This window comes from Onychomys torridus, chromosome 6, assembly GCF_903995425.1.
Source record: "Onychomys torridus chromosome 6, mOncTor1.1, whole genome shotgun sequence".
Lineage (NCBI taxonomy): Eukaryota > Metazoa > Chordata > Mammalia > Rodentia > Cricetidae > Onychomys > Onychomys torridus.
Window position 1 is genome coordinate 133,477,396 of NC_050448.1, and position 14,865 is coordinate 133,492,260.

The following is a 14,865-nucleotide window of genomic DNA, read 5'->3' on the forward strand; positions in this document are numbered from 1 at the left end:
CAGGGATGAGGAAGGCACAGAGTTACAGGTGAAAAGTGCCAGTGATTGAAGTCAATCGTTGTGGTATTGTGTTCCCCCAAAATATTGTGTGTTCCCCGAAATAAGTTTATCTGGGGTCAGAGAACAGACAGCCACTAGAACAGAACCAGAAATGGTGGCTAGAAAATGGGTCAGAGCCAGCCATAGCAGAAGTTGGGCGGTGGTGGTACACGCCTTTAATCCCAGCACTTGGGAGGCAGAGCTAGCCGGATCTCTGAGTTCAAGGCCACTTTAGAAACAGCTAGGCATGGTGACACAGCCTTTAATCCCAGAAATCCAGCCTTTAATCCCAGGGAGTGATAGCAAAAAGCAGAAAGGTATATAAGGCCTGAGGACCAGGAACTAAGTGAGTTAAGCATTTGGCTGGTTTAGCATTCAGGCTTTGGAGCAACACAGTTCAGCTGAGATTCATGTGGAGGAGGACTCAGAAGCTTCCAGCCTGAGGAACCAGGATCATCTGAGGAACTAGCAAGAACTCTTTAAGATTCCTGCTACAAAGCATGGTGAGCCACAGGTTTAACAAGAGATTCTCACAACTGGGCCCACAGTAGAGGTGCAAAAGAACCAACCCTGATCCACGTTTCACAGCTGAACTTTGCCCAAGGAGCAGAGACCCCGTGGAGAAGAAACCTAAGTACTGAGCAGACAGAAGTCCATCCTGAAATGGTTAAATTGTTGAATATGTCTACAGCTTCTAAAGGAGTGCCTACCCACCATGGGCAACTCAGGACACAGCAGGAGCTTGAAAGGAGTACCCTTAGAATCATAAACAGAGAGTGTGATCCCCATATCATAAACAGAGAGTGTGATCCCCATATCATAAACAGAGAGTGTGATCCCCATCACTGACCAGCAAATTACAGAAGCACAGAGAAAGTCCATCTACAGTGAACACAGCCATAAAAGCAGGCCTGAGAGAGGGAAAGAAATAGCAACCTCAGGGCAGGAATTGTCCAGTGGGACAGTCAAGTGTCCACAGGTAGAAAAAGTGTAATCCAGAGTCACTACGATGTATAATTTACACTAAGTTATAGGATGCCACCTCCAAAGCAAATTATTCTACAAAGACAAAGCCTCTGGGATCTGCATCCTTCCCTCTGTGGGGCTTTTTAAAAATCAAGGGTTTAATATTAAATTTGATAACTGTAGAGACTTCAGTGTGTTAATTGGTATCTCTAAGGCTAAGACAGTGTCTGACAGACAAGGTGCCCAGCGAGTGTTCAGCAAATGAGTGAAGAATGAAAAATACACATCACAACTAATTGTAGGTTCTTCCCAAGGCAATGATGGGTCTAGTTCTGAGGCTAGAGTCCCTATGAAAGTTCAACACAGTGAAATAAATTCATATACATTAGCTAAGTATTGAAATGTGGTGAAATGAAAACCAAGTTACAAGTGAGATAAATTAGTTGTATATTAAAATATTTTAGAGCAGAATTTAAAATGATAGGTGAATATAAGCTTCATTTTTTTTTTGAAACTTGACATGGTCCTTTAATTTCAGTTTCTACTGGTTTATTGGCTAATCAGAGATGCAAGTTTGTGAATTCAAGTAGGGGGCAATGATTATTGTTAGTAATGACTATATTTCTAAGAAAGAAATCAGATTCCCTAAGCAAAGCAGAGAGTGACCATTGGGAAACTGTCTTTAATGAGGAAAGGGGGATGGTTCAAGTACAGGGCTGAACTCAATCCCCAAAGCCCATGTGGAAATGCTCTGTCTAGTGGTGTGGGTTTATAATCCCAGCACTGGGGGATGGGAGACAAGATGAGCTCCAGGCAATGACAGACCCAGTTTCAAAGGAAGTGGATGATATCCCAGATTGTCCCTAAGCTTCCACAATCATGGGCATACACACACACACACACACACACACACACACACACACACACACGCACACACGCACACACACACGCACACACGCACACACACACACACACACACACACACACACACACACACACACACACATATGCGCGCGCAAACACATTCACACACATACCCACACAAAGTTAAAATTTTTAAGAGAAATTCTCTTTAATACAGGATAGTGCATGTTAGCCTTTTAGTCACTAGAGGGGAGTGTTGTTTCAGACCAACTCTTGGAGCTAGCAAAAACTGCCAGCAGGAAACTAACCATTCCAGCCTCAAAGTTTCTTACTTGCAAGGTGAACAGCTAAAAAGTAGATATCTAGGGATGGAAAAATGCTGTAACAAGGAAAGGGTTACTGAAACTCAGTTAAGGTGAGGAAGAGACTAATTACCTTTGCCAACACATATTCTCATTGTAAGCTTTAGGGCCTGGGAAAATGACTCAGTGAATTGAGGGCAAACATGAAGACCTGAGCTGGGATTCCCAACATCTGAGTAAAAGCCTAGCTGTTGTGTTATCATCCAGTGGTGGGGTGTGGGAGGAGAGTCACCAAGCAGAGCAGAGAGTCAGTGGAAGACACCTGATGCTGAAGTCTGACCTCCCTGCAAACACACACACACACATACTGGGGTGGGGTATAGAGAGGGAGATGTTGATATAAATATTATTAATATATAATAAATATTATAAATTAATAGAATTTAATTTATAATTATATCAATTATCCATAAACAGAAAATTTTGATACGACTATAGGGTGCCATTATTTTCTTTGATGAGTAAATTCTGAAATGCTCTTAAAAGTTTTATACTAGAATTTCTCTCATTGCTAAAATGTGAATTTAGTATGTACTCTCGTCCATGTGCTTGCTTGCTTTCACATCCAAGAATGAATGTCAACTGTTGTTAAACTTTTAAACTGACATTATCCTAGAAATACACTTTCCCAATTTGAATTTGGAATTAGTTCAAAGTAATTATTTAAGGAAGATTTAAAACACAAGCTCATCCTTATTCTTTCCCAGCTGTGGGTCTCATTGTATTATATCTTTTTCTAAATAAAACAAATAAATTCAATGACAGCCAGACATGATCAGAAATCAGCATTGTGATTCACGCAGATAATATGTCCAATTTCGCCTTTACTTTTCCTAGTTGTCACACATGGAATCCGTCGAGCACTTTACAAAGTCCGATGCGGGAAGTGCCCCGGAGCTAGTGAGTGCAGGGCCTAGAAAGCGCTGCGCCAGGTGATCCCGGCCGACCCCGCCCTCAGCCTGCCCACGCGCCGCACCGCCCCTCGGGCTCCCAGCCGCGGGTGGAGCCTCGCGCGGCGTCGGGCGGCGCCTGCGGGGACCCCGAAGCCTGGAGCGGGCAGCGGCGGGCGATGGAGAGCAGAGCCCAGACCCTCGCCATCCTCCCGCGCACGAAGCTGCCCAACACCTGAGTCGGAAGGCCTCCGCCCCACGCGCCTTTCCGCGGCACTGCCACTCTGGCCGTCATGTGGGCGACCGGGCGCTCTGCTGAAGCGCGCAGCAACCTGTCGAGCGCAGCGGAGGACTGCGGCTCGGTGTCTGTGGCCTTCCCCATCACCATGATGGTTACCGGCTTCGTGGGCAACGCGCTGGCTATGCTGCTTGTATCGCGCAGCTACCGGCGCCGTGAGAGCAAGCGCAAGAAGTCTTTCTTACTGTGCATTGGATGGCTGGCCCTTACTGACATGGTGGGGCAGCTCTTGACCAGCCCGGTGGTCATCCTCGTGTACCTGTCGCAGCGGCGCTGGGAGCAGCTCGACCCATCGGGGAGCCTATGCACCTTCTTCGGACTGGCCATGACTGTGTTCGGGCTGTCCTCGCTCCTGGTGGCCAGTGCCATGGCCGTGGAGCGCGCGCTGGCCATTCGCGCGCCGCACTGGTACGCTAGCCACATGAAGACTCGCGCCACGCGCGCTGTGCTGCTAGGTGTGTGGCTGGCAGTGCTTGCTTTTGCATTGCTGCCGGTGCTGGGGGTGGGCCGCTACAGCGTGCAGTGGCCTGGCACGTGGTGCTTCATCAGCACCGGGCCCGCGGGCAATGAGACCGACCCTGAGCGTGAGCCGGGCAGCGTGGCCTTTGCCTCCGCCTTCGCCTGCCTGGGGCTGCTGGCTCTGGTGGTCACCTTTGCCTGCAACCTGGCTACCATCAAAGCCCTAGTGTCCCGCTGCCGGGCCAAGGCTGCCGCCTCTCAGTCTAGTGCCCAGTGGGGTCGTATCACCACCGAGACGGCCATCCAGCTCATGGGGATCATGTGTGTGCTGTCTGTCTGCTGGTCTCCGCTATTGGTAAGTAATTGTGAGGGTGGGGCATTTGTAGCGAGCGATAAATGGAAACTTTCTGGAAGTGTCTGGCACCCGAGTGCTCAGCAGGCCGCTGGTCCTGCAGCTTCGGGTTGCAGCCTCCAGCCTAGCTTCTCAGCTGCTTGTGGATCTTGCAAGTACCAGCCCGCCCAGGCCTGCCAGATGCAGGTGAAAGTGTGGACAGCCTGGGGGCAGAGGTCTGCAGGGGCAGTTCAGAGCCAGTGCAGACTGGCGTTTGCCCCCTGCGTTAGGAGCAGAGATGTGATGACAACTCTAGCCAGATGACCCGTGTTTTAGTTCTAATCCCGCACTTGATTTCCTACTGCGAAAGTTCCGGTACCCAAGAGCCTGACAGATCCCAGCTCTTAAGGCTTCAACCACTCCGCCGCGGGTTCACTCTGTAGCTAACTTTGACACTTTGTTGCCCTGCTCAGACGCTAAAGGTTCTCAGCTAGCTACTGTCTGAGGAATAGCAGGAAGGCGCTGTTGCCTCAGCCCCTGGAAAGCTAGTAGATAATGTGTACACTGCAGTGAAAGTCTCAGCCCAGTGACACCCTCCACAGTAACAGCACCACCCTTTGGCGAGCGATCACTGGGGTCTTGTTGCCCTCCATAAGGGCAAGTCCATGCGATTCCGGAGACAGGAGGTAAGGCTGCTTCAGTCACTGGCTCCCCACACCATCCATCAAAGAACTACCCAGAGGAAGCAGAGTTTCCGCATGATCCCTATCCCCCACTCTCACATGGTGTTTTTGAGGTTTTCTTCTGTGGCACTTGTAGACAGAAACTTCTGTGGTTAAATGCGGTTTGCTAATTTGCTTACTTAGGATGTTCAGAGCAGCAGCCCCACGGTGTGGGCTGTTGCCGCCCATTATACACACATACGCACAGCTTTTAACAAAATTTAGCATGTCAACCATTTCATATGTACAGTTCAGTGAAGTCAGGAACATCATATTGATGTGTGACCCGAGGTTAGCTCTCCCTTGAAACAGTTGTGTGTTTCTTCTTTTCCTCCACCCTCTCCTCATCCCTGATCATGACAAAGCAAGCCTTTGAGAACTCCATGGTGACTGTCTTGGGGCTGTGCAGACAAGACAGTGCTGCTGGGACCTAACTGGCCACAAGTGACGGAGTGGTCAGTGTTCTCTAGGAGCTGGAACACAGGCTGATGTCATCACCATGTTTACCAGAACCAGCACCAATTTTAGACATTTACTGCCTTGGTTGAGGAATGAGGTATAGGTGGCCAAGAAGAAGGAAATGAAGCTCCCAGAATAAACACTTCACTGAACTAGCATGGCTTTAAAGGCAAACAGTTTCCCAACCTATCAAAATTGTCAGGAATCAGGAATCCCGCTGTCCTATGGTCCAGAGCATAGAGAGATGCCCTTAAAACACAAGAATGGGGTGACTGGCCATTGGATGATCCTAATTTGTTGTATTTAACTAATACTTTATAAGTTCATTTCTCAACACGATTAAAGTGAATTCAATATGAGATCATACCAGAGTAGAAATTCAGTTTCAAAATAGGTAATTTTGTTTATTTCTGCATGTGTATCATACCAGAGTAGAAATTCAGTTTCAAAATAGGTAATTTTGTTTATTTCTGCATGTGTATGAGCGCTATATATTCATGTGTATGTGAGTGAGAGCACACATGTGGTAGTGTGCACATGCACTGTTTGCATGTGGAGACTAGAGACTGATGTCTTCTTTGGTCTTGTTTCACCTTATGTATGAGGCAAGGTCTCCTACTGGAACTCAGAGCTCTCTTATTCGATTAGTTAAGTTTGCTGGCTTGCTCCAGGGATCCCCTTCTCTGCTTCCCATGAACTTGGGTTACTATGGCCACTACACCTGCCCAACACATTGTCTGGCTGCTGGTGATCCAAACTCTGGTCCCCATACTGTGACAAGTACTTTACCCACAGAATCATCTTCCCAGCCCCAGAATAGGCACATTAAAAAAATGGTTTCAATTTCTTTGGTGTACCATCAAAATACATATCAGCACATTGTCAGAAAGAGCTATCGTACAAACAGAATTTTTTTTGGCAGGTTAGGTTACAAGAACCCCATGAACTATGTTATTACCTGTAAATGTCAACATGAGAAATTGTCTGCATATTTTCTAACTATGAGTACAGTGGGGATTTCTTACTGTCTTTGGAGAAGTTGGGCATAGGATACTGACCTAGTTACCCATATTCTGCTTGGCTGTAAATTTATCTTGTTTCAAAGTTTCTCTTATAATAATTGTTACTGTTACAAAACGTAGTAGAACCAACATCTGTAAAAAAAGAATGACCACCCTGTTTCTCCCCATAGAATAAATTACAGCTTCTGTCCCTTACCATCACACATATACTGGAGAGGGGGGTTTACAGAGCTTCTCTCTCCTAGAGGCTTTGCAGATTACAAGATGTGAAGCTGTCAAGATGATGAGATCAGTAAGAAGTGGCCTGCTGGGTAACTAACTGGTCTGTGTTTAGTCTGTGTTATTAGATATCAAATTGCCATTTCATTGACATCAGTCAGTTGACTTGGCAACCTACTGATTTATTGTGATTTTTAAAAAAATCTCTCCAGGCCCACCAAATAGTCCAGTGATTTGACATAATCATCAGATTCCTAGACACAGGAACTCTTAGGATGCTATTCAGACAAGGCCAGGAAGACACTTTGTATTTGTGTAGCCTGGTACCCCCAAAGAGATATGACTGATACTGCAGCCACTAAAGAACAATGAATCTGAATCTATGGATACTATGAAGGATGAGGTCTGATGGGCAAGCCGCTCTCTGCTCATCTTCAGCCTTGGGACTAGACACAACAGCCTGGAAGCATTTGCCCTCATTCCTGAGATAGCTACATCCCTGCTCGGTGTCCACACATCCTCATAGGGATACTTCAGTGGAGATGTATTTTAAGTGGCATTTGCTTTAATAAGACACATGAGATAGATAGACTTGGTAGATTATTTTAGGGGGCAATGTGATTCTACAGCATGTAAAAGTAATTTGCCCAACCCCTAATTATCTCTGACTGTAGCTCCTGCCATGTTTGGATGGTGCTCAAGGAGAAATTAAAATTTAGATATGCACCTTAGGAAGATTTGGCTATAACTTGTTTTATAAAGCATGACTATTCAGAATTCATTACATTTTAGAGTTTACTTCAATATAATATATTGATTCTTCCTTTCCCTCCTTCCTCTTTCTTATTCTGAGCACTAGTGGTAGAACTGAGGACTATGCACTTTAATTTCAACTCTAAATAGACTTATACAGAACTAGTCAAATAGGAGCTGGAGAGATGGTTCAGCAGTTAAGAGCACTAGGTGCTCCTGCAGAGGACCTGGGTTTAGTTCCTAGAACCCACATGACAGCTCAACTGTCTGTGACTCAAGTTCCAGGGGATCCAACACCCCCTTCTTCTGACATCCATGGACACCAGGCATGCACATGCTACACAGATGTGTGTGTGTGTGTGTGTGTGTGTGTGTGTGTGTGTGTGTGTGTGTTTGCAAGCAGAACACCCATACACATAAGAAGTTGTTTTTTTTGTTTTTCAGAGCAGTAGAACTTCCACACTTATGTGTGCACCAATTTTAACACACACACACACACACACACACACACACACACACACACACAATGCAACATAGGCTGGAATTCATGCCTTTGACTCTCAAAGGAATTCCCTCCTGAAAGAGGTCCTATGGTATGGCTTAACCTCGTGGCTGACTTTAATGTGTCTAGAAGCACAGCCAGTGAGGACAGTGTGCACAGTCAATCACAGAGATGCATGTGAAATCTCCATAGATCCAAACTTACTAATTTGTCCCCAAATGGCAGAATGAAGACTCCTCTTTGGGTGGCAGGCAGCAGAACCCTCTGTATGGAGACTGAGAAAACAGTCATTAGGAGGATGCTGGTGTATGCGGGCTGGAAAATGGAGAGGCTGGCTGCTACTTTATTTTGAGGTCAGTTTGTTGTTACAGAAGGCTGGTTATCGAAAAGGAAGGAAGAGTCTGCTATCTGGGTGGAATCCTGTGTGTTGTTGCTGCGCTTTATGAGCACTCTCTCATTTAACTGAGTCCTCTAAGACTGTCACCAGCTCCCACAACACGAAAATTCAATCTCGATCTTCCATGGAATTAGAACCAGAGTTGTGACCCAGGACATACATGTCTGACTTTACTTTCGGTTTTGGTTGTGGTTTGCTTGATAGTTATTTTGCCTGAAGGCTGGGAATTCTAGCCTTAATCACAGCATGGGAAGGCTTGTGCCTTCTGATCTGCAGTGCACAGAGGTGATCCTTCTACTGGGAGAGTATCACCGGATATCACCTGAAATCATTGTTCAGTGCATCCAAGCCTGCTGTGTGTTGATGGGGCTGAGTACATAGGTGGAGTTACTGACTGATACAGCTAAAAGCCAATATAACCTAAAGATTGATGAGATAAATCATAACTAAAAGATGTAGACATTTAAATTTGGGGTTTGTGAGAATGCAATAATTCAGCACTTCTTGAGCATTTGAGGGGAGTCAGCTGGTCTACATAATAGCAAAACTGGAGCCACCAGCCTTTCTCATTGAAAAACAGCAAAAGTCAGCCACACAGGACTAATACTTGGGAACATGCATCACAAACATTTATAACAGCTCGTAGCTGCCCTTCAGTACTGCAGGGTGTTGTGGAATCATCTAGGGCAGAGCTTCCCTTCTCAGCCCTTACACTGTCCTCCAGGGCACTAGGAAACCACCCAGACTCTCAGCAGATGCAATGTCTTATAACCCTACAGGGTTCTACTTATGTCTCCATCTTGGCCCTGAGGCCCATAGCTGCAGTATGTTGGAAGCTTCCTCCTCCGTCATCATGGAGGTAAGAGGGCAGATTAGACTTACCTCCCACCAGCCACAACTCTTAAACTCCCACTTTCTCCCAGAGATGACAACTTCCATAGATAAAGATGGAAGTGGTTTTCCTTAATTCTCTGCCTAAGTGTACCACAATAAGGCAGACAAATACAGTCATTCATTCTTTCAAGATGTGGCAGATGGACAGCATGTGGCAGCTTCTTTAGTGAGGAGAACCTAGGGGTAGTAGGACAGCTTGAGAATTTACTGTGACCCAGGCCTGTTGTTGTCTTTACACAGAACCCTGTCCTCTCTGTTCTTCCACTTGTCACTTACCCCTCAACTCCACAGCCCTTGTTGGGCTGCTAAGCCAGCCAGTGAGAGGCACTGTCAAAAGACCTCTCCCTTATCTTGGTTTCATGCTCCATCCTCTGCCCACTTCAGGCAAGTGATTGACACCTACCCGTGAGACTATCTTCCTTCCTTCCTTCCTTCCTTCCTTCCTTCCTTCCTTCCTTCCTTCCTTTCTTCCTTTCTTTCCTTTCTTTCTTTCTTTTTTTTTTTATCATGAAACAGTAATAAAAAATGCCAGCCCATTTCACAGGATTGTAATGAAAAGCTAGGCAGGTGCATGTGAAAGTAACAGGCATACAGTGCTTAATGCTTTACTTCTGAGCTGGTAAGCTGGTGGCTTTCCTCCATAAAGGACTATCACCACAATGCCTCGTGAATGACAGTATTCACTTTAATCTTCTGCCTTCTAGGACATCATCATCATCATTATTATTATTATAAGACTGATAAGATGGAAGTCATGTTTTACAGCTCAAAACAAAACAGAAAACATGATGAAAAACCTACCATTTCCAAAAAGAGACAAAAGTAAGAAAAGTACCAAATTATGTGTACACACGCTGCATTTATAATTCATCACCCCTTTCCTCTCACCACACCCAGGGCTGCTAGCCACTTTCATTCTCTTATCCCTGGACAGCTGTCAGGGGCGGCCTTTCTTTAAAGCTTGCTAGATTCCACTTCCCTCTCTTGTGGGACAGGGGTAGCCACAGCCTTGTGCTCTGGAGCCTGCCCCACGCCTGTGACAGCAGAGGACTCATCATCTGCAGCCAGCACCCCTGCTTCAGCAGTCCCTCTCTGGGTTGGAGGTGAGCTTCCGTGTCCTCTGCTCCCACACCTTGTAGGGCTCTTTTTCTAGTCCGGGAATCTTTACACACAGAGCCTACTTCACTTTATGCAGCTGTTGTCTAGGCCAGGTACTTCTGCAGACTTCACAAGGTGAATTCTGTAGAATTATCTCTGCAGGTAGTCACAGACAGCAGGGCCACAATGAGCCTCCCCTACTGACTCAAACCCAGAACTGAGTTTGAAATCTAAACAAGTGTGGGGAGCTCAAGTTTTACAGTTTCTTGTGCTGACCAGGGAATATTTGCAGAGTGGAAATAGCATGTTCTGTAGTGTGCCCAGATAGTCCCTGGATGACGACCTGGAGGAGAGATTCTTAGGGATGGGACCTTGCACTTATTCAAAGTTCACACATTGCTTCAGCAATGCAGACTTCGTGGCAGTTAACTGAAGGACTAAAATGAGATAGGAGCAGACACAGAAAGGGAAACTTGACCGTTCACCACCTAATTCTGCAAGAAAAGTGGTTATTAATTGAGGCAAAAGCCATGTCATGAAACACAGGTTATGTTTGAGTTGGAAGCCCATTGTGTTCAGTAATTATTAATGGAAAAAAACAAGTAGTTTTAAAAATACACCCTCTGTTATTTTGTAATGTTTCTTAAAAGCAGATTTCATATTATTGTCATGTTTTATGTGTCTCTCTGAACGCTAAATAAATTTCACAGTTAAGGATATGTTGGTGTTACTGGTGTGAGGCATCAAAACTTGATGCCAGATATCTTGGCTTACACTGGAGATCCAAACACTTGGGAGGTAAAGGCAAGAATGTTACTGTGAGTTCCAAACCAGCCTGAGCTAAGGAGAAAAAACAAAGACAAGAAAACTCTCGAAATAAGTAGAAAGGTTTTTTTTGTTTGTTTGTTTGGTTGGTTTTTTTTTTTCAGGTTGGGGGACGGGGAGAGGCACATTGTTCAAGTTGAGAATAAGAGATTTGAAAGGCAAGATGCCTTGATGGGAATTATCAAAATAAAGACTATCTTAGTGTATGGAATTCCCTGGCAACTCTTGCTGCCTTCTACTTTATCTGAGCTAGGCTCCTGGCAGCTCACAGAGTTCTCATCTCCCCTGCAGCCCCCCAGGCCAGTGTACAATGCAGGGGCCCCTCTCGTCTAATTCCTTTGTCATATGCCGGAAAGTCACTTTATCTTGCTGCTCTTCCTTCTTCTCATCAGTAAGACAAAAGTGCTGCCCATTCTAACCTTCTTTTCAGTTCTGACTTCCTATGGCACTAAACAGACAAATGTATCCCTGCTTTGGACACAGTGTTGGGCACAAAGGAAAAGGCATCTGGCAAATTTCTAATGGAGAAGCACTGAAGCCTACATGTAATGGACAAGACTGCACATTCTTTTATCTAGCCTCTCTGTAAGTATTTATGAATACTTACTACCACCTCTACACTGATGGTTCTGGTGATACACAGCCAGGAGGCCGCCTCAGATAGGCAATGGTGAGGCAGTTACACAGCTCTAGGGGGCATTATTATGTTGTATTCCACACAAAGACACTATGGTGTTTAAGTGCAACCTGCCCAGCTTCTTCATAGCCATGATGGTAAAGCTAAATAGGCACATCATCTTCCTTCATGAAGCTTTTGGTAGACAGTATACTTATTCCCATACCTTGCATACCCAGCCTTGTAGGCAGTGATAAAATTTGAGGACTGAGAAGACCCTGGTGGATTAGAGGCTAACATTAGAGCCCTTGAGTCTGATGATAGAGAAATGTAGACACACCAATTAGAGGAATCCCTTTCCCCTTAAGAGTTTCTGTAAAAGATGAGAGGCAAGTCAGTTAGCACAGTGTTGATGATAGGGAGGATGGCAGTGGGGAAACCAAGTTATGAAATATGGTCAAGTTGGACTAAAGGGGCAGGTGCCTTGGCAGGTGGCTGTAGAGTTAGGAATAAGAATTCCCATGGCTTCCTGGGTAAGCTATCCACAAATGGCTTTCCCCACTCCCTAAAAGGGAGTGGCAGCTCTCAGTTCTAGCGTATGGGTGCTAAGTCTTTGGGTATTTGAGGGGGGAATGATGTTTCCCTTCTGAGACCTGACTCAGAACAATCCCCCAGAGACACACAGGAGAGCAAAGTTTACCTCCAAAACGTACCCTGTCCTAAGACATTTGTTTCTCCACATAAGGTCCAGACTGAGCTCATCTACAAGCCAGACCTCAGTGGAAGCTGTTCATTGCATTTGTGATTAAACTAGCTCTCAGGATCATTCACTTTCTTCCAAATGGGAAGCAGTTCACCAGTTCATATTCCATATATTTCACATCAGGATTGTCACACAACAAAAGCTTATTGAAATCCACTTTAGGCAAAAATGACAAACTTAGGGGCCAGGGCACATGCTTGGTTCCAGTAACAGCAAGGGTTGTCAGTTGCTGAAGTGGCTGGAGACAGCCTTCCTCTTGTGTCTCTGACTTTGGTGTCTTGCCAAGTGTCCAAACCCCCAGTTCAGGCCCTGCTTCTCAGGAGCCAACCTCAGCTTTGCTTACAGCTTCAAGCCGCTAGGTTTATATTTACAGTCTGCAAGTGGGGCTTTATTTTTTTCACAGCAATACAATATTTCAGTAACTATGTCATCTTTAGGCACCATTTAAACACCATAGATCTCTCTCTTCTGTTTTGCTCTTTCACAAGGAACAGCTAGAGATGACAAAAAGTCTCACTATCCTGCGTCATCTTTAAAGACTTATGTGAGTTTTACAAAGCTGTGATGAAGGAGTTCAGCTTGAGAATCTTCTGGAAGTGAGTGGAGAGTATATCAAGAGGTCTGCAGCAAAGTCTTGCTAGATGCTCAAAACTGATCCTTAAGTGCCAAAGGGAGGAAGGAGGTCATTAAAAGAGAGAAGTTCTTGATTTTTCCACAAAGGGAAACCTGTAGTCTGTATTGTCTTATTAAGTTAGCCATTGTGCTGAGGCCTACATTCTGGATGGCAGAGTTTTAAAAGTATTTAGGGATAATGGCCACCTCCAAGATTAACCTGGATCCAAAAGTAAATTTCTTAACATTAGCTTTTGTTCTACAAAAGACATGAGGCAAATTCTGAAGCCCTTTCCTCTGGCATCCACTTCTAATTAAATTATGCTATTGATCAATGTCAGGAAAGAAAAATCTTCTGACTTCAGAGCTCTAGTCTCCTCCCTGGACTTGGCTTTAGCTAGCAAACAGCAGAATCTTGGGACAGTGTGGAACTCAGGGGTCAGTGAGAAGCTGGAGGCTTGACTGCTGTCAGCCGTGTAGGCTTTCTTGGCAGAAAATGTTTTCTGCACACTGCTCATGAACAAGCGTTCCTGAAGATTTGGGGTAGCCATGCCTGTGTCAAGGGGTCAGGAGAAGCACCAGGCACCCTGCCTCTGCTTTTGAAATGGAGAAAAGGGAAATCTCCTAAAAGTTGTTTATTAAAATAAAAGACAGAGTTCATTTCTACCATTGAATCCATGCTCAGAAAAGTTAGCATGTAGTATGGCTGTCTTTGAGCTGTGTGTGTTGCTGGGGAAATTAAGTAGCAGAGGACAGCAAAGAGACACAGCCAGGGAAAACGGACTCCTGTGTACTGAGTGACGCTGTCAGTCTTTAGAGAGTTTCCCTACATGGTATCTGATTTAACCTTCACAAAGACAGGTTCAGAGTTTCCATTCCCATGGTTTTCAGATGACTTCATGAAGTTTCAGATTACAGAACTTTCTGGATCAAACTTCTAGTAGTAGACCCTTCTACACACTCTGTCTCATCAGTCCATTTTTTAATTAGCTTGCTTAAACCCTTTCAAATCACTTCATCAAGAAGAATAAAGTGAAATAAAATCACAAATCCTGTGTAGCCCAGCAAAGCACCATGATTAAAGACTTCATGGGAGGGGTTGGGGATTTAGCTCAGTGGTAGAGTGCTTGCCTAGCAAGCACATGGCCCTGGGTTTGATCCTCAGCTACACACACACACACACACACACACACACACACACACACACACACACACAAAAACCCAAAAAAACAAACTAACAAACAAAAAACCTTCATGGGATATGCAGCAATTTATTAATCAACTGGTATTCTTAGCAACACAGGTTTCTTGGGAACATATTTTGAAAATCCTGTAGAGGGTGATAGAAGTTTTATCTGTCTACCAGTAGTCTGTTAAAAGGTTTCATTTCCCCATGATGCCTTACAATGTAGAGAGACTTCTACATATGGGCGTGGCATGCGCTTCATCCAGTCTCCGTGTGTTTTAGACTTGGGGCAGTCACAGAGTGACAAAGTCTTGCTAGGCCAGTACTTTTCAGCTGGTAGAGTCTCCAGTATTCTTCTCACTAAAATATGTATAAAGCTGGTTACTGGGGGCACCCTTTGGTTAGTGGGAAGGTATTTGACTATAGTCAAAATTAGGATGGCTTTTTCATATGTATGATCTTCCAGCATGATGCAGCACAGCTGGCATTCCATTGCTTTCTTTTGTTGTGGAGAAGAGAAACTGTCAGAGAACCCCAGGGTGATACCAGTGACTGTAGCTGGGGATCTGGGGATGTTGTTTTTAGCAC

General features: G+C 45.1%; 1 protein-coding gene across 1 annotated transcript in view; it reads left to right on the plus strand.

Moving 5' to 3' along the window:
* Positions 1 to 3,077: 3,077 nt before the first annotated feature.
* The window catches only part of Ptger3 (prostaglandin E receptor 3), a 59,689-nt gene continuing 47,901 nt past the window's right edge, over positions 3,078 to 14,865 (plus strand). Inside the window, exons 1-2 of the mRNA XM_036191396.1 lie at positions 3,078 to 3,163; positions 3,369 to 4,233. Coding sequence (XP_036047289.1) covers positions 3,078 to 3,163; positions 3,369 to 4,233 — 951 coding nt within the window. The remainder of the gene's footprint in view (positions 3,164 to 3,368; positions 4,234 to 14,865) is intronic.